The following is a 24,076-nucleotide window of genomic DNA, read 5'->3' as shown; positions in this document are numbered from 1 at the left end:
TTACTATTCATTTATTGTCAGAAACAACATTTGATGTTTGTAAAGGCAATGGTACGATTTCACAGAGGAAGGGAACACTAAGTATCAGGAGAGGAGGAGAGATCTCTTTCACTGCTTTACATCCACGGATTTTGTTTTGTTTTGCTTAGGGATTTGGGTGTTAGGTGTTATCTGGCACCCTGCAAGATAAGTTACAAAGAAGTTGCTGCTTTACAACTAAGAGATTGAAAGGCTCCTTTACCTTCAGTGATTGTGAACAGCACACAGTATTTCAATAGGAAAAGGGTCATTTTTCTTCTGATCACAGAAATCTTGTAACACAAAGTTTAAACATTTAAAAATAAGTAATGTAGCCCTAGCCGGTTTGGCTCCGTGGATAGAGCATCGGCCTGCGGACTGAAGAGTTCCAGGTTCGATTTCCGTCAAGGGCGTGTATCTTGGTTGCGGGCCCATCCCCAGTAGGGGTGTGCAGGAGGCAGCTGATGGATGTTTCTAACTCTCTATTCCTCTACCTTCCTCTCTAACAAATCAATAAAATATATTTAAAAAATAAGAAATGTAGAAATAAGGCTTTTGGTGTTGAAAGAAGATGACCAATATAACATTTTCAACTGCGTTCTAGAAATTGGATAATGGAGTAAAATTTCATGTTGAGCTTTTCATTTTTCAATCCTCCCCCCTAACCTTTTCACATATCTAAAATAGGGGAGCTTTTACATTTTAACATTTATTGATTGATTTGAGAGAGAGAGAGAGATATTTGTTGTTCCACATATGCGTTCATTGGTTACTTCTTGTATGTGCCCTGACCAGGGGATCATATCCACAACCTTGGCACATCAGGACGATGCTTTTTCCCTCCCCCCAACCCCTCCCAATCAAATCTATAAAAAAATAAAAATAAAAAAGAGCTAAAAAAAAAGAGTTGTTCCAATCTACTCTATCAACAAATGAATACTTATGTTCTTTTTTATGGTCACAAAACAATAAAATTAATACAACTAAAGTTATTTGGCAAATAAAGTGTACTTTGAGCACTTTTACAAAGTATTTCAGATTTATATGAGTTTGAGGAATATATTCTTACAGTGCTTTAGGAAAAAAATGATGTCTGTAGTAGGACTAGAAGTTGGTGGTACACAAGGAAATTATTTGGAAAGTATTTTTGTTTTGTCTTTCATTGAAAACGGAAGTTTACCTCTAACCAGAGAACAGTGAACAAGCAGGCCAGTGTTATTTATTTTCTTTTGCCTTTTATGCAGTATTTTGGTATTCGGTTCAAACCAGTCAGAATCAATGGAGAAAGCAATTGAGGCTCCTTCCATGGCTGACTTTTGGTTATCTAGTTCTATGTTCTATTGGGGCTACAGATGTAAGGTTTTTGGAAAATTTTACTTTAAAATTTTTTGAAAACTTGGCCTTTGCCTCCCATTAAAAACTTGTTGTAGGTTGCTTTGGGGAATAATAAGATCCCTTTCACTGGAAGTATTTTAACAGTGGTAAGGTAATAATAGTGATTACCATTTTACTTTGTCATTTTATTTTATCTTATGTTTTTATTGATTTTAGAGAGAGAGAAAGGGAGAGGGGGAGAGAGAGAAAAACATAGACTGGTTGCTTCCTGCATGTCCCCTACCAGGGATCCAGCCTGCAACACAGGCATGTGCCCCAACCAGGGAATTGAACTGTGATCTCCTGGTTCATGGGTGAACACTCAACCACTGAGCCACACCAGCCAGGCTAAATTTTTAATTTTATAATACTTTTAGATTTGCAGAAAAATCATGAAGATAGTACAGAGTTTCCATATACTCCACATCTAATTTCCTCTGTGATTAACATCTTACATTAATATGTTACATATATTATAATTAATGAACCAATGCTAATATATTATTACTAAAGTCCATATTTTATTCAGATTTTCTTGGTTTCCCCCGAATGTCATTTTATTTTGATATCAGCACTTTGAGATAGGAACTGTTATTTTTTCTATTTTGTATTCAGATAGGAAACTGAGGTCTAGAGAGGTTAAAAAATGCAGGTAAGGAAACAGCAGATCAGTAGTAGAGATGGGATTTGACCCTGGCTCAGAGCCTGTATGCTCACCTTTGTTATACCCTGCCTCCTCCTGGAAGGAGTGTAGGAGGGGACTGCTGTATTGCTTGGGAGGTTTCCAAGGCTTTCCAATTCTTAAGAAACTAGGACTTTAAACTGGGTGATGTTATATCAGGCCTACATTGGTTCTCAAATCTACCATTGCTCCACAAGGGCCTTTTCATTGCCACTTATTAATTTGGGCCCCTACCCATGGCTGAATGTCACCTGAAGCCTAGAGCAGTAAGTTTCACATTTTAGCATGCATCAGTCATGTGGTGGTGGTGGTGGGGGTGGTGGTGTGTGTGTGTGTGTGTGTGTACATGTGTACATTTTTTTAAAAATTCAGATTTCTGTGGCATGGCCAGATTTCTGTTTCACTTTTGGAAACAGGAGTAGTAGTTATTTAAGCAGGTTTAGTACATTCTGAGTACACTATCACGTCATTCTTGTTATCTGTCCGCACCTGTCTTTTGGTTTTACTTTAAGTAATACAACTTTGCTTTGTTTCCAAGATTCAACCGTGGGTCTATTGACTGGATTTCTACCTTAGTCTTTTCTGGGACTCTACTTTGGTAACATGACTGGTTCTCTAGTTGCTAGAACTGGGCGTGGTGTTATTTCTGCCAGACTCCTGCCAGGTTTCAGGTTCTGCTACCTGTTGGCAGGCTTATCCAAATGGCTAGATGACTTAGATTCCCAATTCCTTCCTGTCTCTTCTTTGCTGAGCTCTCTCTATCTAGTGATCCCCGTTCTACCTCCTTAGCTGCCCTGCAACCTCTGGTTGTAGTTGGGGAAACCTCCTACTCAATTTCTAAGGTAAGAAGATTTAAAAATCTACCATTTAAAATCTGGCAGGTATCATACTCCGCCTCCTCGCCGTTTGAGGTCTCTGGGCTATATGCCACCTTTGCCCAGGATGCTTCTTGCATTCCTTTCTGGTTTGGGGCTTCCTATAGCTTCCTTTGTAATTAGGATGTGGATCAGTAGAATGATGGATGCAAAGGGTTGTTATCTTTGCAGCTTGCTTTCCTTGCTCTGTGAGTGCACGCCTGCCGCTTGAGCTGGTGTGGTCGGGGGCACCATAGGTGACCTGGTGGTACATAAGTATAATTAGGCAGTGCAGTGCTCATCTGCAGCGAGAGCGACAGTGCACCGTGGTCCTTCATTCATTCACTCACCCATTCCACAAATAGTTACTGATCATCTACTGTGTGCATTCTAGAAGTTCAGCAGTACTAAGTTCATATGAAGAAGAACAAACATGATTTCACTCTCAGGGGTTTTAAACTGTAGTGGGTGGGAGTGAAGTAGACAAATTCAATACAGTGAAGTGATTATCACGTAGAAGAGTATGTGGACTGTCGTGGGAGCACATGGGAGGGGCGGTTAACCCAACTAGGGGTGAGTGGTACCCCAGGGGCAGCTTCTCAAAAGAGGCGATGCTTACTGGTAGGCTTGAGTGTTGAAGATAGACTTTGTCTTAAAATGAATTCCTCAGGAGGACAAATGGATTGTTTCAAACCCTTTCTCTCAAGTATTTTATGTGTTTGTTTTTTTGTGTGACTTAATGTCTCTATCTGGCATCTGTCCCTTTGGCCTTTGTAGTCTTTGTGCCAGTTATTCTTTGTATAATATTTTATATCCTGCCGCGACCTTCACGGGAGTTCAGGATGACTTGCAGGAGGGTTGACAACACAATGAGTATACTATACAAGAAATATGAATTTTGAAGGCACTGGAGGCCAGGTGGAAACCTCTTTCATGAAAAGGCTCATGAAGTCTGGGTTCTGCCCACTTTTATTCACTTTGAATACACACTTGCCCTTTAGCAATGCATATAGGCAGATCAAAGGTAAAGTTTGGTAAACAATGTAAGGAGTATCAGGTCGGGAAATTGCTTCCAGCCATCGCAATCATAGCAGGAGCAATCTTTTGTTGATTCCAGCTGGAATCAATGTCCATTGGCCTTCCTATGTCTCTTTTGCACTTTTATGCAAATGCTTGTTATGCTTTGGCCTCCCGCAGTATCCAACGGGAGAAACAGTAGCTATTTCATGTTCTTTAGAAGTTCTGCTTTTAACACTCAAAAGAAAGGTGTGAAAAATAAAATCATCTAGATTAGCAGCACTTTTGTTTTGTTGATACCCAGAATTAGGACTCTGAGGTTTTTGTATGCTCAAAGAACTTTTAACAGAAAACAAGGGCATATTTGCATATGAATGAAAACAGTTATTACAGTGACAAATATGTAGATCAGATTTCTAGAAACTGAATTTTAGTCTAAAACAAGACTAGGCAAGGTAAAAAAAATCTTAACTCTTGAATATTGCTGTCATCATTCAAGTATTCTTTTTTAAAAAATTTTGTTTTATTGCTTAAAGTATTACAAAGAGTATTACATATGTTTCCTCTCCCCCCTTGCTATTCACCCGGCCTCCCCTACCCCCCAGTGTCTTATGTCCATTCGTTATGCTTATATGCATGCATACAAGTCCTTCAGTTGATCTCTTACCCCCCAACCCTCCCCAGCCTTCCTGCTGTAGTTTGACAGTCTGTTCGATGCTGCTCTGCCTCTGTATCTATTTTTGTTCATCTGTTTATAATGGTCTTTATTATACATAAATGAGTGAGATCATGTGGTATTTTTCTTTCATTGACTAGCTTATTTCACTTAGCATAATGCTCTCCAGTTCCATCCATGCTGTTGCAAATGGTAAGAGTTCCTTCTTTTTTACAGCAGCATAGTTTTCCATTGTGTAGATGTACCACAGTTTTCTAATCCATTCATCTGCTGATGGGAACTTAGGCTGTTTCCAGATCTTAGCTATGGTGAATTGTGCTGCTATGAACATAGGGGTGCATATATCCTTTCTGATTGGTGTTTCTGGTTTCTTGGGATATATTAGTAGAAGTGGGATCACTGGGTCAAATGGGAGTTCCATTTTTAACTTTTTGAGGAAACTCCATACTGTCTTCCATAGTGGCTGTACCAGTCTGCATTCCCACCAGCAGTGCACGAGTGTTCCTTTTTCTCCACATCCTCTCTAGCACTTGTCATTTGTTGATTTGTTGATGATAGCCATTCTGACAGGTGTGAGATGATACCTCATTGTTGTTTTGATTTGCATCTCTTGAATGATTAGTGACTTTGAGCATGTTTTCATATGTCTCTTGGCTTTCTGAATGTCCTCTTTTGAAAAGTGTCTATTTAGGTCCTTTGCAAATTTTTGTATTGGATTGTTCATCTTCCTTTTGTTAAGTTGTATGAGTTCCCTGTAAATGTTGGCGATTAAACCCTTATCGGTGATAACATTGGCAAATATGTTCTTCCATACAGTGGGCTTTCTTGTTGTTTTGTTGATGGTTTCTTTTGCTGTGCAGAAGCTTTTTATTTTGATGTAGTCCCATTTGTTTATTTTCTCTTTAGTTTCCAATGCCCTAGGAGCTGTATCAGTGAAGAAATTGCTTTGGCATATGTCTGAGATTTTGTTGCGTTGGATTCCTCTAGTATTTTTATGGTTTCCCGTCTTACATTTAAGTCCTTTATCCATTTTGAGTTTATTTTTGTGTATGGTGTAAGCTGGTGGTCTAGTTTCATTTTTTTACATGTATCTGTCCAATTTTCCCAACACCATTTATTGAAGAGACTATCTTGACTCTATTGTATGTTCTTGCCTCATTTGCCAAATATTAATTGAGCATATTGGTTCGGGTCGATTTCTGGATTCCCTATTCTATTCCATTGATCTATATGTCTGTTTTTGTGCCAGTACCAAGCAGTTTTGAGAACAGTGGCTTTGTTATACAGCTTGATATCAGGTATTGAGATCCCACCTACTTTGTTCTTCTTTCTCAGGATCGCTGCAGCTATTTGGGGTCTTTTTTTTTTATTCCAGATGAATTTTTTTGGAGAGTTCATTCTAGGTCTGTGAAATATGCTGTTGGTATTTTAATGGGAAGTGCGTTGAATTTATAGATTGCTTTGGGTAGTATGGACATTTTAATGATGTTGATTCTACCAATGCATGAACATGGCATGTTCTTCCATCCGTTTATGTCTTCCTCTATCTCTTTTTTTTTTTTAACATCCTGTAGTTTTCTGCGTAGAGGTCTTTTACCTCTTTAAGTTTATTCCTAAGTATCTTAATTTTTTTGGTGTGAATTAAATGGGATTGCTTTTTTAGTCTCTCTTTCTGTAAGTTCACTCTTGGTATATAGTCATTTAAGTATTCTTATCTCTTAGGTGAAAAATTTTCATTACTGTTTTGTGATGTTCTAAAATTAAAAGGTAGTATAGGATTTTATATATCCCCAAAGAAAACATCTAAATTCAGTATTTCAGTAAAGTATTATTTGCTTCCTCACCATTAGATTAAAAAAAATTTTTGTTGGCATTTCCCTAAAATATAATCAAAAGTGGTTTATAATGTAAATATTTAACCCAAAGTATGATAAGGATCTCTCTCTTGTTTTTTTTTTTTTTTTTTAATTCTCATCTGAGGGCATGCTTGGAGAGAGGAAGGGAGAAAGATAAAAAACAAACTAACCATGAATGTGAGAGAGAAACATCTATAGATTGCCTCTTGTATGCTCCCCTACTAGGGATCAAACCAGAACCCCCTGCCCTGGGCATGTGCTTACAACCTCTTGGTGCACCAGATGTTGCTCAACCAACTGAGCCACTCTGGCTGGACAGGGTCTCTTTTCTGCAGCATGCTGTATATTAAAATTTTTTTCTAGTTACTGTACTTCTAAACAATCATGTTGTATTTGTTACTTCCTTAAAGCAATGTTAATTCTGTTAGGTGTTTACCTAGCCCCAAATAAATATCTAAGAATTTTATTTTCACATCTGGTAACGCTGTCTGACTCTAATACGACTTCCCATTGTACATTTAATACTTTGATTTAGTAAATACAGCTAAGACATCAGTTTTAATTAAGCATTTGAAGATCAGGATTGGCTTTGCAGGCAATTTGCTATCTCAGTGTTGCTAATGAGAAGTAATTTCTAAGCACCATTTCAAACCTACAGAAATTATCACAGCCCCGTATTTGAGGGTTGTTAGATCCTTATAATAAACTAGTGGCCCAGTGCATGGATTTGTGTACATTGGAAGGAAATTAATTAGGATAAATATTTTAATATTGCTATTCACTCTTTCTCTATAATAGAAGTGTAGAGATGAAAGAAAATTAGTAAAATGTACATGAAAATAATATATAAATTGATTAATAAATAAACAGTAACAACATGATATAACAACAACAAAGAAATGAAATAAAAACAACAAAAATATGATATAAAAACAACATCGATAAAAACAATGACTGATAAATTGATTAAACTTATTCTAATATCTCCCTGTATACCACATTAAGAGTAAAAACAGCCCTAACTGGTTTGGTGCAGTGGATAGAGGATCATCCTGTGGACTGAAGGGTCCCAAGTTTGATTCCAGTCAGGGGCACATGCCTGGGTTATGGGGCTCCATCCCCAGTGGGGGGGTGTGCGGAAGGCGGCCGATCAATGATTCTCTCTCATCATTGATGTTTCTATCTCTCTATCCTCCCTTCCTCTCTGAAATCAATAAAAATATATTTAAAAAAAGAGTAAAAACACTTTCAGAGTGCTTGACTAATTTCCCTTGTGATGAGGTATTTACATCTTTAACTTTAACATCACCTGCTCTTCGAACTTGAGAGAAAGCAACATATAACTGACCATGTCTGAAGACGGGTTCAGGTAGGAATATTCCTACTCTGTCTGGAGTTTGTCCTTGTGACTTATTAATAGTCATAGCAGATGCTGGCATCACGGGAAACTATCTTCAAATTAATTTAAATGGGAGGCCAGTGTCAGATGGGGACAAATCAATTCTTGGAATCAGAACAACATTTCCTTCTGCAGATCCTGTTAATACTTTAGTTTCAATTATGTTAGGTCGCAATCTTTTGATAATAAATCTTATACCATTACAAAGACCATTTACTATTAAGATTTCTCAGTAACATGATGATTGCACCTACTTTCAATTTTAATTTATGACACGGCATTCCTGAAGGAGTAATACTATTAAGAAATTCGATGAGAAAATTTTTCTTTTTGGCATCATCCGTTGAATGGATGGAATCATCACTCAAATATGTGTGAAAATCTCCATCGAGTATATCCGAAATTTCTTCATTTAAGTTATGAACGTGCTCATTTTCAGAACAAAGAATCAAATTAAATATATTTAGAACATATATATTTTAGATATATTTTTAATATTATCTATAGATATATTATTTCCAAAGGTAGCTTCAATAATAGATCTCTTATAAATCATTTCATGGGGGATTTCAATAATATCCATTCCTAAATGAAAACTGCTATCAAGTTTGCCATCTCCAAGTTTTACTAACCATTTGCTATAAGCAGAATCCTCTGATCTCATATTTGTTGTAAGAGACAACTGTCTGAAACATCCCCAAACATTACAGTACTTTAAACTCATTTGTACTATGGCTGATGGCATAGCATGCAGTACAATACTGAGACATTGTCAAAAGTCCCCTCTGAGAAGGAGAACTTTCCCACCAAATGCAACATTCAAATTCATTATTTCTCTTAGTAATCTGTCTGTGGCTTTTATAGCATGACTGGGTGCCATGGCGCATTCATCAATAATGAGAAGTTGGGCCTTTTTAATGGTTTTAGCAATTTCACTCTTTGAGTCTAGAAATTGAAGTTTCATTTAATAAAATTGGTAATTTATATTGGGAAAGAAAGGTTCTTTCACTGAGAAGTAAATTTGCAGCAATTCCTGTAGATGCTGTGGGTAAAACAGTACCACCACAAACTCTAATATAATGTATTAAAAGTTTATAAAGATATGTTTTTCCACTACCGCTCGGACCATTCAAGAAAAAGCATTTGGGGTGTACAGTTTGATCTTCGATGGCTGAAGTTATGGTCTGAAAGGCTGCCAACTGTTCCATCGTTCAGAGAATTGATCAAAACCTCTGCCTGTTGTCACTCATACAATTCATCACATGCATTTGTATTCGTTAATAAAGGATAGTCCAGAAGTTTGAAATCTGAACATTTCATTCCATGCAATGTGAGTACTTCTTGAATTTCATTAAGGGCATGCATTTCACAGTTCACCCAGGCACCTTCTCTTTGGTGTACTTTCCAACAAAAATCTTCAATAAAATGAGATTTATTCTCATCCCATAATTTGTCTGCATCAGAAGGACATCCAAATACGCATATATATGCAAAAAATTGCCGTAGTTGTTTGGGCATATTAAGGATAATTGCATTATCAGTCACATCTTTCCAGATACTGTCATTGATTAATAATCCTCTATGTTTAGCAGCTTCACGAAAAATATCATAAATTACACCTCCTACAGTTCTCAGATCAGCAAAACTTATCTCACCTTTTACATGCAAAAGCAAAAGTATAAGATAATATTGTCTGGTTCTCTAAAGCTCACAGCAAACACCTGCCCTTTTGGCATTTTCTCCATGAAGAATTATTAAATACATAATGTTGTGGAATCTCCCATTAATAATAATTATGCGTGTCAAAATCTTCTTGGTGCCAGTGAGAGCTTTATATGTATTGTGCATGTGCGAATCAAAGTTTATTTTTAAATTGCCAGAGTGTGTTATATGTACCGGCCGGTCGGTCGGTCAGATGGTCAGATAGTGGAAGGTAGATCACTTAGCCTTTTCCTATATAAAATTGTCCCCTTGAGCAGGAGTTTGTCCTGGAGTTCGACCAGGGGGTGGGGCTGGCCGGGGGAAGGGAGGGAGTATCCAGCTGGCAGCTGCTTGGGACACTACCAGTGTATGAATTTCATGCGCTGGGCTTCTAGTATATATATATAAGATTATTGTTTGTCTTACAAATTCATTATCTCTTCACCCATCTTGTCTCTAACCTACAAATCCTGTGGGAAACTAAAATAAGGGAAAGACAGAGAAAAGGGAATTATAAGTACATAGAGTCCCAGAAAAGCCATGGGTGCCAATGCAGCTGGGCTTCAGGAAAGACGGTAGAAGTGGGGAAACCCTCTGGAGTCCAGGTAGCATATGTTTTCTATCTCCTGTCTCTAGTTCTGTGTATGTTTTAAAATCTTTCCTTTCTCTGCTAACTGGTCATGTGCTTCTCAGTTCACATGATGGAATATGGTCTGAGTTACTTGCTTACTGTCTAGGGAGAGACATCATGGTCTCAATTCCAGATTCCTGGAGAAGGGACTGTGATCTGGTTTGGGTCGGATGTATCTCTGAGTATCTATCTTTGTGTAACCCACCCCTGGTCAGGCCTGGCGGGCAGGGCTACCAGGTGGCTGCAGGGGACCAAATCTTGGGGTGTATATGTGTTGCTATTGTTAGGTCTATGCTGACAGGAGCCAGGCCAACACACGTGAGAGTGTAAGAAACTTTATTGCATTCTCTCACAGCGGGCTGAGACCAGGGTGTTGGTGTCAGCCCCGAGGGGGTGGTGAGGTTCTCTTATATAGGGTAGAAGTATGCAGTAGAGGGTCAGGATGTGGGTGCATGAGTTGGTCAAGGGGAGGGGAGGGCACAAGTGGGTCAAGGGAGGCAAGGGAGGAGAGTGCACAGGTTGGTCAGGCCAAGAGTTCTTCTTATCTTGCTTCTGCAGGCATGACTGGCCATCTGCCCCATGCTATGGGAAAAGGCTTATAACAATAAGGAGAGATTAGAGGTGGTTCATCCTAACAGTTATGAGCTCAGTACACCCTACAAAAAGTATCCACAGTATTCCTCTAGGTCAGTGATGGTGAACCTTTTGAGCTCGGCGTGTCAGCATTTTGAAAAACCCTAACTTAACTCTGGTGCCGTGTCACATATAGCAATTTTTTGATATTTGCAACCATAGTAAAAAAAAGACTTATATTTTTGATATTTATTTTATATATTTAAATGCTATTTAACAAAGAAAAATCAACCAAAAAAATGAGTTCGCGTGTCACCTCTGACACGCGTGTCATAGGTTCGCCATCACTGCTCTAGATCCATAGTAAGAGCAATAGCATTACTCGATTATTGTTCTATCCGATCTCAGAAAATTATGGGGAGGAGGGAGGATAAAGGTTGGGTGAGTAGAAGACTTTCATCATAACGAGGTGAGGAAAAAGAACTCTGTTGCATCTAAGACATTTTGATTTAATGTTTCATTTTCTTTGTAACAGGTCAGTGGTTACTTGGATGATTGTACCTGTGATGTTGAAACCATTGATAAATTTAATAACTACAGGCTTTTCCCAAGACTACAAAAACTTCTTGAAAGTGACTACTTTAGATATTACAAGGTATTTTAATTTTGTATAAGAATACTTAAAGTTTAAATGGATAATTACATTTTCTTAGGCATTGCTGGGCTTCAAAATTGTAGCTAGTGCTTGAAATTGATTGAGGACATATTAGGAAAATTCAGTTCACAAGAGTGAATAACGTGGTTCTGAGACTACCCATTGTATACTTTTAATTTTAATAACTGAGTTTTACATGAGTTAGAAACTAGTAGGTTAAACTGAAGTCAGAAAAGAAACTAGTATGTGTTTTGTAATCAAAATTGTGAGTTCATATTTTCTAGAACATCAGATTTATTCCAATTACTTAATGTAAGTAAATGAAATATTTTTGAGAAGCATAGCTTTATTTTGACCTGTATTATATTAACAAGTCACTCATCATACTTTATCTTGAGATATCTACTGAAAGAGTTTAGAAAACCTGATCATTGGATTATATAGTTATAGTTTAAGTTCACAGTTGTCTAATGATTCTGCCATGTTAACTGTTACTTGCTTTAAAAGAATGTGAGTTGAGTAGTGGTGATCTGAGCTACTTTGGCTCCTAGATGCCATCTGCTCAGTGTTTGTTTAGTCACAGTCTGTGAATTTCTAAGTCTACCAATTTACTTATTAGCAGCTACACCTTTATGTCAACATTGGAACTTGACACCTGATAAGTGAAAGCAATAGAATAATTGTAGCCAATAACACGATCAGGTTATAGCACCACAATTCAACATGTGTTAATTCCAAACTTTTTCTGTTTTTAGAGATTGTTTTTAAATGTTTTCTATTGTTATTTTACAAGGTAAACCTGAAGAGGCCCTGCCCTTTCTGGAAAGATATCAGCCAGTGTGGAAGAAGAGACTGTGCCGTCAAGCCTTGTCAATCTGTAAGAACCGTGTAAATATTTAAGAACTGTTATCATCTTTTTTTCAAATAATTACAGCTTTTTGAAAGGGGCAAATATAACTAAAATGATATTTTAATCCTTAGGCTAAATATAATGTGTAATATTTACATATTAAAAACCTAAACTTACAAATATAAAACACTTTGAATTATACTGCCTTTATAATAATAGAATTAAAATTTTGTGGTTAATCTAATCCTCTTACTTATTAGTGAGATTAATACAAATGGTCCCCAACTCAATCGATGGTTTAATTTATGGCTTTCTAACTTTAGGGTGGTGTGAAAGCTGCATTTAGTGGAAACTGTAATGAGAATTTTGATCTTTTGCTGGGCTACTTTACTTGGCATGACAGTCTCTCGAGATGCTGGGCAGTGGCAGTGAGATGCTTTTGCCCAACCATAGGCTAATGTAAGTGTTCTGAGCACATTTAAGGTAGGCCAAGCTCAGCTATGAGATTAGGTGTATTAAATTCATTGGATTTACTGTGTTTTCAACTTATGACTTATAATGGGTTTATCGGGGTATAACCCGTTATAAGTCAAGGAGCATCTGTAGTTTTTTTGGCTTAATAGTTTTTCTTCTTATAGCTTACCTGAACAAAGTTATGTTTATAGTATAATAAAATGAAGTTAATCAATGTATAAACCAAATCCTTCTCCCTTTTTTGTGGGTGTATTATTTTCCTTGCATTTCCTTGGGTGGGAGGAGTTGGAGAAAATACCTGGTTTTATGAAGGATTTCTCAGAGCATTACAATTTGAAGTATCCTACTCTGGAAGCAGAGAATTTCATGCTTTTCAATGAAGTTTTTTTTTTTTTTTTTTCCTTTAAAGTATACCTTTTTGCCCAGCTGGTGTGGCTCTTCGGTTGAGTGTCGACCAATGAACCAATAGGTCAGGGTTCGATTCCCGGTCAGGGTACATGCCTGGGTTGTGGGCTTGATCTCCAGTGTGGGGTGTGTAGGAGACAGCCAATCAATGATTCTCTCTCATCATGATGTTTCTATCTCTCCCTCCCTTCCTTTCTCTGAAATCAATAAAAAAATATTTTTAAAAAGAATAAAAGTTTAGCCCTAGCTGGTTTGGCTCAGCGGATAAAGCGTCGGCTTGCGGACTCAAGGGTCCCAGGTTCGATTCCGGTCAAGGGCATGTACCTGGGTTGTGGGCACATCCCCAGTAGGGGGCGTGCAAGAGGCAGCTGAATCGATGTTTCTCTTTCATCGATGTTTCTAACTCACTATCCCTCTCCCTCTCCCTTCCTCTCTGTAAAAAAATCAATAAAATATATTAAAAAAAGAATAAAAGTTTATATTTTTACTTTTTCATCATGGTAAAATATACATAAACATAATTTTACTATTTTAATCATTTTTAAGTGTATAATTCATTGACATTAAATACTACATTGTTGTGCAACTATCACCATCTCCCATCCCCAGAGCTTTTTCATCTTCCCAAACTAAAATGCCATACTCATTAAACAATACTTTCTCATTCCCCACTCCTCTGGCAATCACTATTCCACTTTCTTTCTCTATGAATTTGACTATTCTCGGTCCCTCGTATAAGGGGAATCATTACAATATTTTTCCTTTTGTGTCTGGTTAGTTCACTTAGCATATGTTTTTCAAGGTTTATCTACATTGCAGCATGTATTTTATTCCTTTTTTTTGTTTGTTTGTTTTTAATCCTCACTGAGGATATTTTTTCCATTGCTTTTTTTTTTTTAAGAGAGTGCGTATGGGGTAGGGTGGGGGGAGGAGTGGGGGAGAGAGGAAGAGAGAGAGAGAGAGAGAGAGGGAGAGAGAGAAATATCAATGTGAGAGGGACACATGGACTATTGACTGATTGCTTCCCACGCGTACCCCGACTGAGAATTGAACCCATGACCTTTCAGTGTGCAGGCCGATGCTGTAACCACTTAGCCACACCAGCCAGGGTAGATTTTATTCCTTTTTAAGTCTGAATTGGATTCCCTAGTGTGTGTATACGACATTTTGTTTATCCATTCACTTGTTGATTGACTTTTGGATTGTTTCTACTTTTTAGTTAGTGTGAATAATACTGCTATGGACGTGGGTGTACAAATGTCTGCTTGAGTCTCTACTTTCAATTTTTTTGGGTATATATACCCAGACGTAGAATTGCTAGATCATTTAGTATTGCTGGATCTGTGTTTAATTTTTGAGGCACACCATGCTGTCTTCCACTATGGCTGTACCATTTTACATTCCCACTAGCAATGCACAGGGGTTTTAGTTTCTCCACATCCTCCCTAACACATGCTTTTTCCTGTTTTTTTTTGATAATAGCCATCTTAGTGGGTGTGAAGTACTAGTGTAGTTTCTTTAAAATATATTTTTATTGATTTCAGAGAGGAAGGGAGAGGGAGAGAGAGAGATAGAAACATCAGTGATGAGAGAGAATCATTGATCGGCTGCTTTCTGCTCGCCCCCTACTGGGGATAGAGCCACAACCCAGGTATGTGCCCTTGACCAGAATCAAACCCAGGATCCTTCAGTCCATAGGCCAACACTCTATCCATTGAATCAAACCAGCTAGGACTCGTGTAGTTTTGAGCAGTTAATTTTTATTTTTGTAAATATTGTCATATTGACCTATCTAGCATGTGGAATTAAGGTAAATATAAGATTATTTACTAGTATTTTACCACTAGATGAATGAGAAGCATGCTTTTAGTTATATTAATCCTTATAGGTACAGCTTTTGAAAATTTAAGGATTAACTTATGAAACACCTTGTGTTACTATGATTAAAGCATGAGTTTATCATTAAAGTCATATTATTAATTTAAATGTTTCATTTTACTTCATAAGTTTAGAATTTATATTTAGTAATATAAAAAATGTTGGGAAAATTCAAATTGACCAATAACTTATTTATATGACTTATTAAAATGCAAAAATATGGCAGATACTTAATAAAGGCATTTCATTATACTTGTATATTAAATGGGATATTATTTTTCATGCTGAATTTCCTTACTAAATGGCCTATTATTAACCTTAGAACAAGCAAATAGTTTTAAAATTATTACAAATTTGATCTCATCTCAAAGTAGCAATCATTTCTGATTATTGTTAATGAAGGATTGAGCTAGGGGATGCCACCTTAAGAAGACAGGAGGGGGCAGGAAACCTGAGAGATACTTAGAATCAAGTAATAGCTTATCAATTCCCAGATGGACTGACTGAGGATGGGACCTATTTTACTGTAAAATCTAGAGATAACAACCAATTTTAGCATTTTAGAAATGCTAAAAGATAGATGTCTATTACTTGACTTGAACACATAGAAATGCTAAGAAAGCATCAGGTGGAAGTTAGCAATTTGTACTGAGAAACTGAGACAGAAACTAGTTATTTCACCTTTCGCAGAATGGGACAGAGTGCCTTTCATGCCAGTAGTCTGTTTTTTTCTTGAACTGGTTTCATAATGGAGAGTCGGCTTTTAGATAATTAGATGATGTTTATCCACCTAAAGATATTATCCTATATAATAAAAGGTTAATATGCAAATTGCCCCCTTGGGATTTCTACTGACCAGGAGTTCAACCACTCGCTATGACATGCGCTGACCACCGGGGGGAAGGGAGAGCAGAGCGAAAGAAGGCCCCAGCCAGCAGCTGGCAGCTGGGGGAAGGAAGGCCCTGATTGGCCCTGATCGCTGGCCAGGCCTAGGGACCCTACCTGTGCAAGAATTTTGTGAACCGGGCCTCCAGTTAGATTATAATTATGCACATATCGGGTGTGTGTGTGTGTGTGTGTGTTGTGTGTGTGTGTGTGTGTGTGTATTGTAATGCCATGATTAGACCCAAGATTTTGGAAAGGTAACTGGCAGTGTTGTGAGGAGTGGGGAGGAAGATGAGAAAGGAGATGGAGGAAAAACTGGTAAAGGAATATCGCTTAGCAATGGAATGTAATTTGGTTCAGTAGTGAATATTTTTTGAGGGTCTACTGCGTGCCACAATCTGGACATGTAAGATGAGCTTTTACCATGAGGAGCTATGGTTTAGTAGGGGAGACAGACACTAAGTGACAGTTGCAATGCAAGTGTGATAGCCCAGTAGTAGATGTACTGAACATGTACACGCTGTGGGAGCAGAGGGGAAGGCAGAGCAGAGGAGGGAGACATGAGAAACTCCACTGTAAGTGGCAGTGAGGCAATGAGCCATTCATATTCCCCTTAGGACAAGCTGGGCTCAGTTCCAACCGTTCCTAAAATAGGGCCCATTCTGTCAGAACCAAAGAGTGATTAGAGATCATTTCAAATACTTTGATACACTTGCTCCAGGCTGAATAATCAGCTTTCATGGCTAGAATTTATACTGCACATGACTGATATTTTGACATCTATTCTACTTCAGTCTGCATCTTTAAAATAAGAACATTACATTATGAACACAATGTAGTTACCGCACCTAAAACACTTAAAAATTCTTTCTTAACCTGATGTACAAGGTTAAATACAGTTAACTCACCACTTTACATGGTCTGCTGCTGTTTTGTTAACACCTTTTTGGGCTAAACAGGGAATCAACATCAGTTTCCCTTTTCAGTTCAATTTAGACTTGGTTCAGTTATACTCTGGGACCCAGCAGGAGATAGAAAAATAATAAAAGTTGAAACTCTCTTCCTCAAACGTGGTCTTTAAAATGCATACCCTTTGATTCACACTCCTGATTCCAGAGAATATTTGAATGTGGCTGGTGGTCTCACCACAGAGGCTGGACCCTCTCTGTAAGCTGAAACACTGGTTACTTCCTTTACAGTGAATCAAAACATGGTTCTTTCTCCTCCATTACTTAGTGGCCCAGGCGAAAAAGAGTAACAACAGCCAGTGTTAAGAAATAAGCACTCCAGCGGTGAAGTCTTTTCGAGATCAATTTGGCAAATGTATCAAACACATTAAAAAGGTACATATCCGGGACCTAGCAATTCCACTAGGAATTTCACTGACTAAAATAATCAAACAAATGTTCAAAGATGATTGTAAAGCAGTACTGAATTTTGTAGAGATGTCAATTCTGCTGAAATTGGCCTATAAAGTTGGCATGGTTTATTATGTGAAAAAATTAGAAACCATCTAAATACCTGGGCATAGAAAAAGAACACATGTTGACCTAGTTCAGAGTCTGAAGGGTACATGATAAAGTGCATGTCTCTGTGTGGGTCCTCCCCTTTGAGCAAACTCTAATTCAGGGATATATTTAGCATTGGGCCTGCAATTTACAGAGTTCTCCCATGTACCTCATTATCTGCACTCACAGCATCACTTTGATGATAGGCAGATAGGCCCTGTAGTTGGTAAGTGGCCAATGCTTGACTAAAAAATGGTTCTATTTTGCTCTGAAAAGAACGAAGCCTTCTTAAAACAAAACCAACCAACCAACCAACCAAACAAACAAAAAAACACCACAAGCAATTCCAAGACTGGAACAAGAAATATACAAGATGAACTTGGAGTATCTTGTCATAACAGAAATAAAAAATGCTGTTAAAGATTACTGGGGTAGAGGGGGTGGGTGGGGAGAGATTAACGGGGGAATTTAGATGCATCTATGCATAGCCCATGGACACACACAATAGTGTGGTGAGGGCCTGGGAGGGGCTAGTGCAGGGTGGAGGGGTTCAATGGGGAAAAAAAGGGGACATCTGCAATACTTTCAACAATAAAGATAAATTAAACAACAACAACAAAAACAACTGGGGTAATATCAAAAGACACAGGTGCAAATATCAAGTAAGCATAAGTGGGTCCCCTAGTGGCCAAATGTGGACAATTTGAGCATCACATTGAATAAGTGACTGTTTTTACATTTCCATGCTGAAATATATATCAGCAATCCATAGAATAATTTGTTGTTGAATTTTTATTTACTAACAGAAAATAATGTTATAACTGCCCAACTGTTCTCAGTTAAAAAACGTTAACTTCAATAATTTGTTTCATGAATTTTTCTCATAAATCATGGAAATTTAAAATACTTTATCAGTAGGATAAATGTCATGTAAAAGCATTTTTTTTTCTTTTTCAGGATGAAGTTCCTGATGGAATTAAATCTGCAAGCTACAAGGTATGTATATATTGATTAATGTGTCCAATATCTTAACAAAGACTCATTTCCCCTACCAGCTACTACCCCATTTCTCTGCTCCCCGTCATAGTGAAACCCCATGAGAGTTATTTGTACTCAATGACTCCAGTTCTTTTGTTCAACCCTTTGTTATGCAAAGCATGAAAGAAAAATTAAAGTAGAGGAAACAAACCCACAACATGTACCCATCACAGAGCTTCAGCAGTTACCAATGTGTGGTTAATCTTGTTTCATCTGTACATCCCACCTTATTCTCCCAAGTACTTAAAACCAGTATCAGGTAAATCATTTTGTTTACAAATACTTTATATACATCCCTAAGATTAAAATATACTTAAAAAATATAACCACAGTTAGGCTTTGCATTTCTTTAGTTGTTTCATAAGTATCTTAATAGCTTGTTTGAAACAGGATTCAAATATATTTCATGCATTGCATTTGGTTAATGTGTCTCTTATGTCTCTCTTTAAATAAATTTTAATTTCATTATACTTTTATTTATTTTTATTTTTTTAAATATACTTTATTGACTTTTTACAGAGAGGAAGGGAGAGGGCTAGAGAGTTAGAAACATCAATGAGAGAGAAGCATCGATTAGCTGCCTCCTGCACACCCCCTACTGGGGTTGTGCCTGCAACCAAGGTACATGCCCTTGACCGGAACCGAACTTGGGACCCTTCAGTCCGCAGGCTGACTCTCTATCCACTGATCCAAACCGGTCAGGGCCATAATACTTTTAGATTTATAGAAAAAATTGTGAAGATAGTACAGAGTTTCCATGTACTCCACACTTAGTTTCCGCTGTGATTAACATCTTACATTTGTATGATACATTTATTACAATTAGTGAACCGATATTGATACATTATTACTATCTAAAGTCCACGTTTTATTCAGATTTCCTTGGTTTCCCCCTAATGTCCTTCTTCTGTTTCAGGATGACATCCAAGATAGCACGTTACAGTTAGGGGTCATATCTCTTAGGTTCCTCTTTGCTGGGACTCATTCTCAGCCTTGCCTTGTTTTTGATAAGATACTTTTAAGGTGTACTAGTCAGGCATTTGTGGAATGATCCCCAGTTGGGATTTGTCTCATGTTTTTCTCATGCTCAGAGTGGGGTTATGTTTTTGGGAGGAAGACCACCGAAGTAAAGTGCCATTTTCCTCATGTACATCACATAACGTCTTGTCACGTCACGTCACGTCATGTCACGTATTGCCAATATGACTCCTTTCTATTAAAGTTGACCTTGATCACCTGGTTGAGGTAGTTTTGTCAGCTTTCTCCACCATAGATTTATTCTTTCTCACCCTTTTCATACTGTATTCTTTGGAAGGAAGTCACCACTATGCACAGCCCACATTTACGGAGTGCTTCATCTCCTTGAGGATATAAGTTGTCTGGAATTCTTCAGTATGAGAGACTTGTATCTTTCCCCTCTATTTACTTATTTATTACAGATTCTAAACTGATTTTGCTTATTTCAATCCCATGTTTTCTTGTTTACATACAGAGTGAAGTCATAGCCAATGTGTTAAAAAATTCTTTTTTAAACGTTTAAAAATGCAGTAAAGTTGGATTCTATTTATTCCCCTTTTCATTTCAGTATTCTGAAGAAGGCAATAATCTCATTGAAGAATGTGAACAGGCTGAACGACTTGGAGCTGTGGATGAGTCTCTGAGGTTTGATTTTTTTTTTTTTTGGCAGCAGCAGCATTTTGTGTTTTGTCCCCCCCCCCCCCCCAGGTGAAATGTTAACTTTAAAGAAAGAATAACACTGTTATCTTTGTTTGAAGTGAGGAAACGCAGAAGGCCGTTCTTCAGTGGACCAAGCATGATGATTCCTCAGACAACTTCTGTGAAGCTGATGGTAAAACCTTTTTTATAGTATGCATTTTGTTTAAGATTGTACCCAAGAAAGAAATAATTCTTTAAAAATGACTTTTATAAGTTCATTTTCTAATGGTTTGGCATTTTCTCAAAAAGTAAACCTAGAGTTACCATATGACTTGACAATTCAACTCCTAAGCAAACACCTAAAAAGACTGACTACAGGGAAACATATTTTTACACCTATGTTTATAGCAGCATTATTCACAATAACCAAGAGGTGGGAAAAGTTTCCATGAATGGATGAATATACAGTATAAAGGAAGTGTAGTACCTACATACAATGAAATACTGTTTTGCCATAAAAAGAAATAAAGTTCTGATACATGCTACAGTGTGAATTAACGTTCAGAACATAATGCTAAATGAAATAAGCCAGACAGAAAAGGGCAAGTATTGTATGATTCCATTTGTATGAAATATCTAGATTAGGTAACTTATCACATAGAGACAGAAAGTAGATTAGCGTTTACCAAGGGCTGGAGGGAAGGGAGGTGGGGAGTTATTGCTTAATGGTTATAGAGTTTCTGTTTGGGGTCATAGAAAAGGTCGGAAACAGTGATGGTGGTTGCACAACATTGTGTATGTAATGCCACTGAGTTGTACACTTAACCATGTTTAAAATAGTAAATTTTATGTTATATATATTTTACCACAATAAAAACGTTTAAAAAGGAAACTCAGGCCCATGTGAGGTTTAGACGGCCCATGTGAGGCTGGGACAGCCCCGATGAGGCTGGGACGGCCCCTGTGAGGCTGAGATGGCCCCTGTGAGACTGAGACGGCCCCTGGGAAGCTGAGAAAAATACCACATGAACTCACTCATTTATGGATAATAAGGACCATTATAGACTGATGAACAAAAATGGACACAGAGGCAGAGCAGCATTGAGCAGAATGTCAAACTACAGTGGGAACCCTGGGGAGGGTTGGGAAGGGGTAGGAGATCAACCGAAGGACTTATATGCATGCATATGAGAATAACTAATGGACACAAGACACTGGGGGTGGGGAAGCCAGGGGAATGTCGGGGGGCTGGGAGGGGGGAAGGAAACATGTGTAATACTCTTTGTAATACTTTAAGAAATAAAGTATTTATCTTTCTCCTGAAAAGTTGTTTTTAAGTCCCTGAGGCATTGACACATCTGTGATGCCTTAGAATCAATGGAATACTTCTATGCTAGCTTTTTAAAGGTAACTATAAAGAAGAAAGTTTCAATAGAAACTTTTATTTTATAGACATACAGTCTCCTGATGCTGAGTACGTAGATTTGCTCCTTAATCCTGAGCGCTACACAGGTTACAAGGGACCAGATGCTTGGAGGATATGGAATGTCATCTATGAAGAAAACTGTTTTAAGTATGTGTCATTTCCATTTATAAATTTTTAGGAGATGTGGGGATTTCTCTTTGTAAGCAAACAAAATAATAATGATTTAAGTACAAATGAAATTTACTTTGTTAACGGATGTATTGGGACATAGGAACATACTTATTCATGAAACCAGGTCTCCTCTGGGAAAACATGTAGACATGTTTCAACAAATATCTTTCTTCTTTAAAAGACTTAGAATAGTATTATACTTTTACGGGAGTGTTGTGGGCACTTAAAATGTTCCTTGAGTGGGGTCAGAGAGCCTCATTTTCTAGATGAGCTAACCTAGAGCCTGAGAGAGATTTACTTCATTTTCTAAAATCATATGGTTAGTGGCAGAGAATAGATCAGAATATATAACTCCTTATTCTCTTTTTGGTGACTTTTACTCCTCTTTTTGTACCTATAGTTATTTTACCCACTTCAAGGTTAAATTAATTTCACAGAATAATTATAATAACTAACACTTTTGAACACTCACTCTGTGTAGGCATTGTGCTAATAAGCATGTTACATAGATCTTCTCCTTTAGTCTTTCCAGTCACCCTGTGTTGTAGTCCTTACAGTTTAGAGATGGAGAAACAGAAATTTGGAAAGCTGATTTTAAGTGGTTTGTCCACCGTCAAAGAACCCACTTTGTACTCTAAATCACTATAGTGGAAGCAGTCAATTTGATCACTGGGTGACTGAGACATACTTCAAGTTTACTCACTTCTAAGCTTCTAAGCTCTAAACAATGTGCTTATTGGTTTTTGGAAGTGTGTGTGTGTGTGTGTGTGTGTGTTATGCTATCTCAGAGATGAGGGGAAATTCTGGGAAAATCTTTGGAGTTTCCAGATATGGCAACAATGCATTTCACTTTTTATAAGTCAAATATAAACATAAGAGACCAGCAAGTATACTTATACCCATAAAATGTCAGACTGTTCCTTTTATTGACTTGAAGAATTTCTCCAGTTTGGGTAGTGGAGAGTTTTCGTTATTTACTTATTTTTGCCATATGTTTCATTTCAATTCTCTTGACTATTATTCAGAATGTTTATGTTTGGTTTACTGACTTACTTTAAAGGCTGTTTTTTTTTTTTTTAAGTGAACTAAAATAGAGTCCAACTGAAGCACTTGTTAGATTTTGTATTAGTTTTATAGTTCTTTTCTAACATATCACGATTACCACAATATTTCTAAAATATAAATGGTATTTTATATTTTATGCCATGTCTTGTTCCTCTTCTAGCCCTTTCCACTGTTTAGTATGAGGTGCTAAATTGAGCATGTTAAAATATAACTTACATGTTCTGTTCTCAAAATGTCCCAACTTGTACAAATTTGTAAAATTTAAATAATGGATGTTAAAACAATCCCTGCACTTCACAAAGTGATACTAATGAATATTCATTTTGAGATTTAAAAGCACTTTAGTGACATATTAACTCTCTTTTTTATCCTTATAAAAAAAACACACCTTTTATTGAAATCATAACCAACTTGATGGCCACAGGGAAGACTGAGATGCCCAAGATTTCCTAAGTGGAAGATAATCTACCCACACTTTTTTTCTTTCTTATTTTAATGCTTGTGTTGGGTATTTACATTTTTTGTTTGTCTTTCAATTTGGATTGTACTTTGTGGCATATCCACATATGTGTATGTAATACATTTAAAAGCATTTTAGTGTACTCCAGGAGAAGAGCTTGAGTGGTATTTTTTTCTTCCTTTGTTTGAAGAGGTAATTAAGAAATGACATTCTGGCTGTTATAATGGGAAAAGATCAGAAACTATTATCATTAAAACAAATAACAACCACCCTTCCCTTAAGTTGCTTCCCTTAAAGCAATTAGAGAAAACTAAATATTTTATAAGCTCAATAAAACAGTTTGGTTTTGGATATAGTCACTAAGAAACTTTCTGAGATAATTTTCATTTTTACTTAAGTAACATTATAGATGACATATTTATATTTTATAACTTTATTTTGATTCCAGGCCACAGACAATTAAAAGACCTTTAAATCCTTTGGCTTCCAGTCAAGGTGAGTTATTTAATTGCATTGTTATATTCATCAGCCAATGAACTTTGGTTAGAGGAGGGGGAAGGCCTGAAAAAAGGGTTGGCAAGAGCACGTGAGGTGATATGCTAGTATTCCTTTTTTCCATAGAAGTTATACCTTATTCTTGCAGAGAAACTGGTGTTTGACATGCACTTCAGGAAGGAGTATTTTTGTAATGAAGTTCCTGGTATTAGACTACCATAGTATGAAGATTAAGTTATATGTTTATCCTATGCATTTTCACATAATGTGTGCTCAGTTTTTCTACTATTTTTACTCATTTTCTAGTTAAATGAATGTCCAAAACCTTC

General features: G+C 37.1%; 1 protein-coding gene across 2 annotated transcripts in view; it reads left to right on the top strand.

Annotated features, from left to right (window-relative positions):
- Window positions 1–24,076, top strand: part of ERO1A (endoplasmic reticulum oxidoreductase 1 alpha) — a 44,895-nt gene that overhangs the window by 1,317 nt on the left and 19,502 nt on the right. Inside the window, exons 2-8 of one of the 2 annotated variants that reach the window (XM_036307128.1) lie at window positions 11,317–11,436; window positions 12,230–12,313; window positions 18,394–18,432; window positions 20,060–20,136; window positions 20,250–20,323; window positions 21,583–21,703; window positions 23,701–23,747. In XM_036307128.1, coding sequence (XP_036163021.1) covers window positions 11,317–11,436; window positions 12,230–12,313; window positions 18,394–18,432; window positions 20,060–20,136; window positions 20,250–20,323; window positions 21,583–21,703; window positions 23,701–23,747 — 562 coding nt within the window. The remainder of the gene's footprint in view (window positions 1–11,316; window positions 11,437–12,229; window positions 12,314–18,393; window positions 18,433–20,059; window positions 20,137–20,249; window positions 20,324–21,582; window positions 21,704–23,700; window positions 23,748–24,076) is intronic. The other variant, XM_036307138.1, reaches the window with a different exon arrangement.

The sequence above is a fragment of the Myotis myotis genome, unplaced genomic scaffold (genome assembly GCF_014108235.1).
Source record: "Myotis myotis isolate mMyoMyo1 unplaced genomic scaffold, mMyoMyo1.p scaffold_m19_p_1, whole genome shotgun sequence".
NCBI classification, from domain to species: Eukaryota; Metazoa; Chordata; class Mammalia; order Chiroptera; family Vespertilionidae; genus Myotis; species Myotis myotis.
Note: the sequence above shows the minus strand (reverse complement) of the source record. Positions and strands in the feature narration are given on the sequence as shown.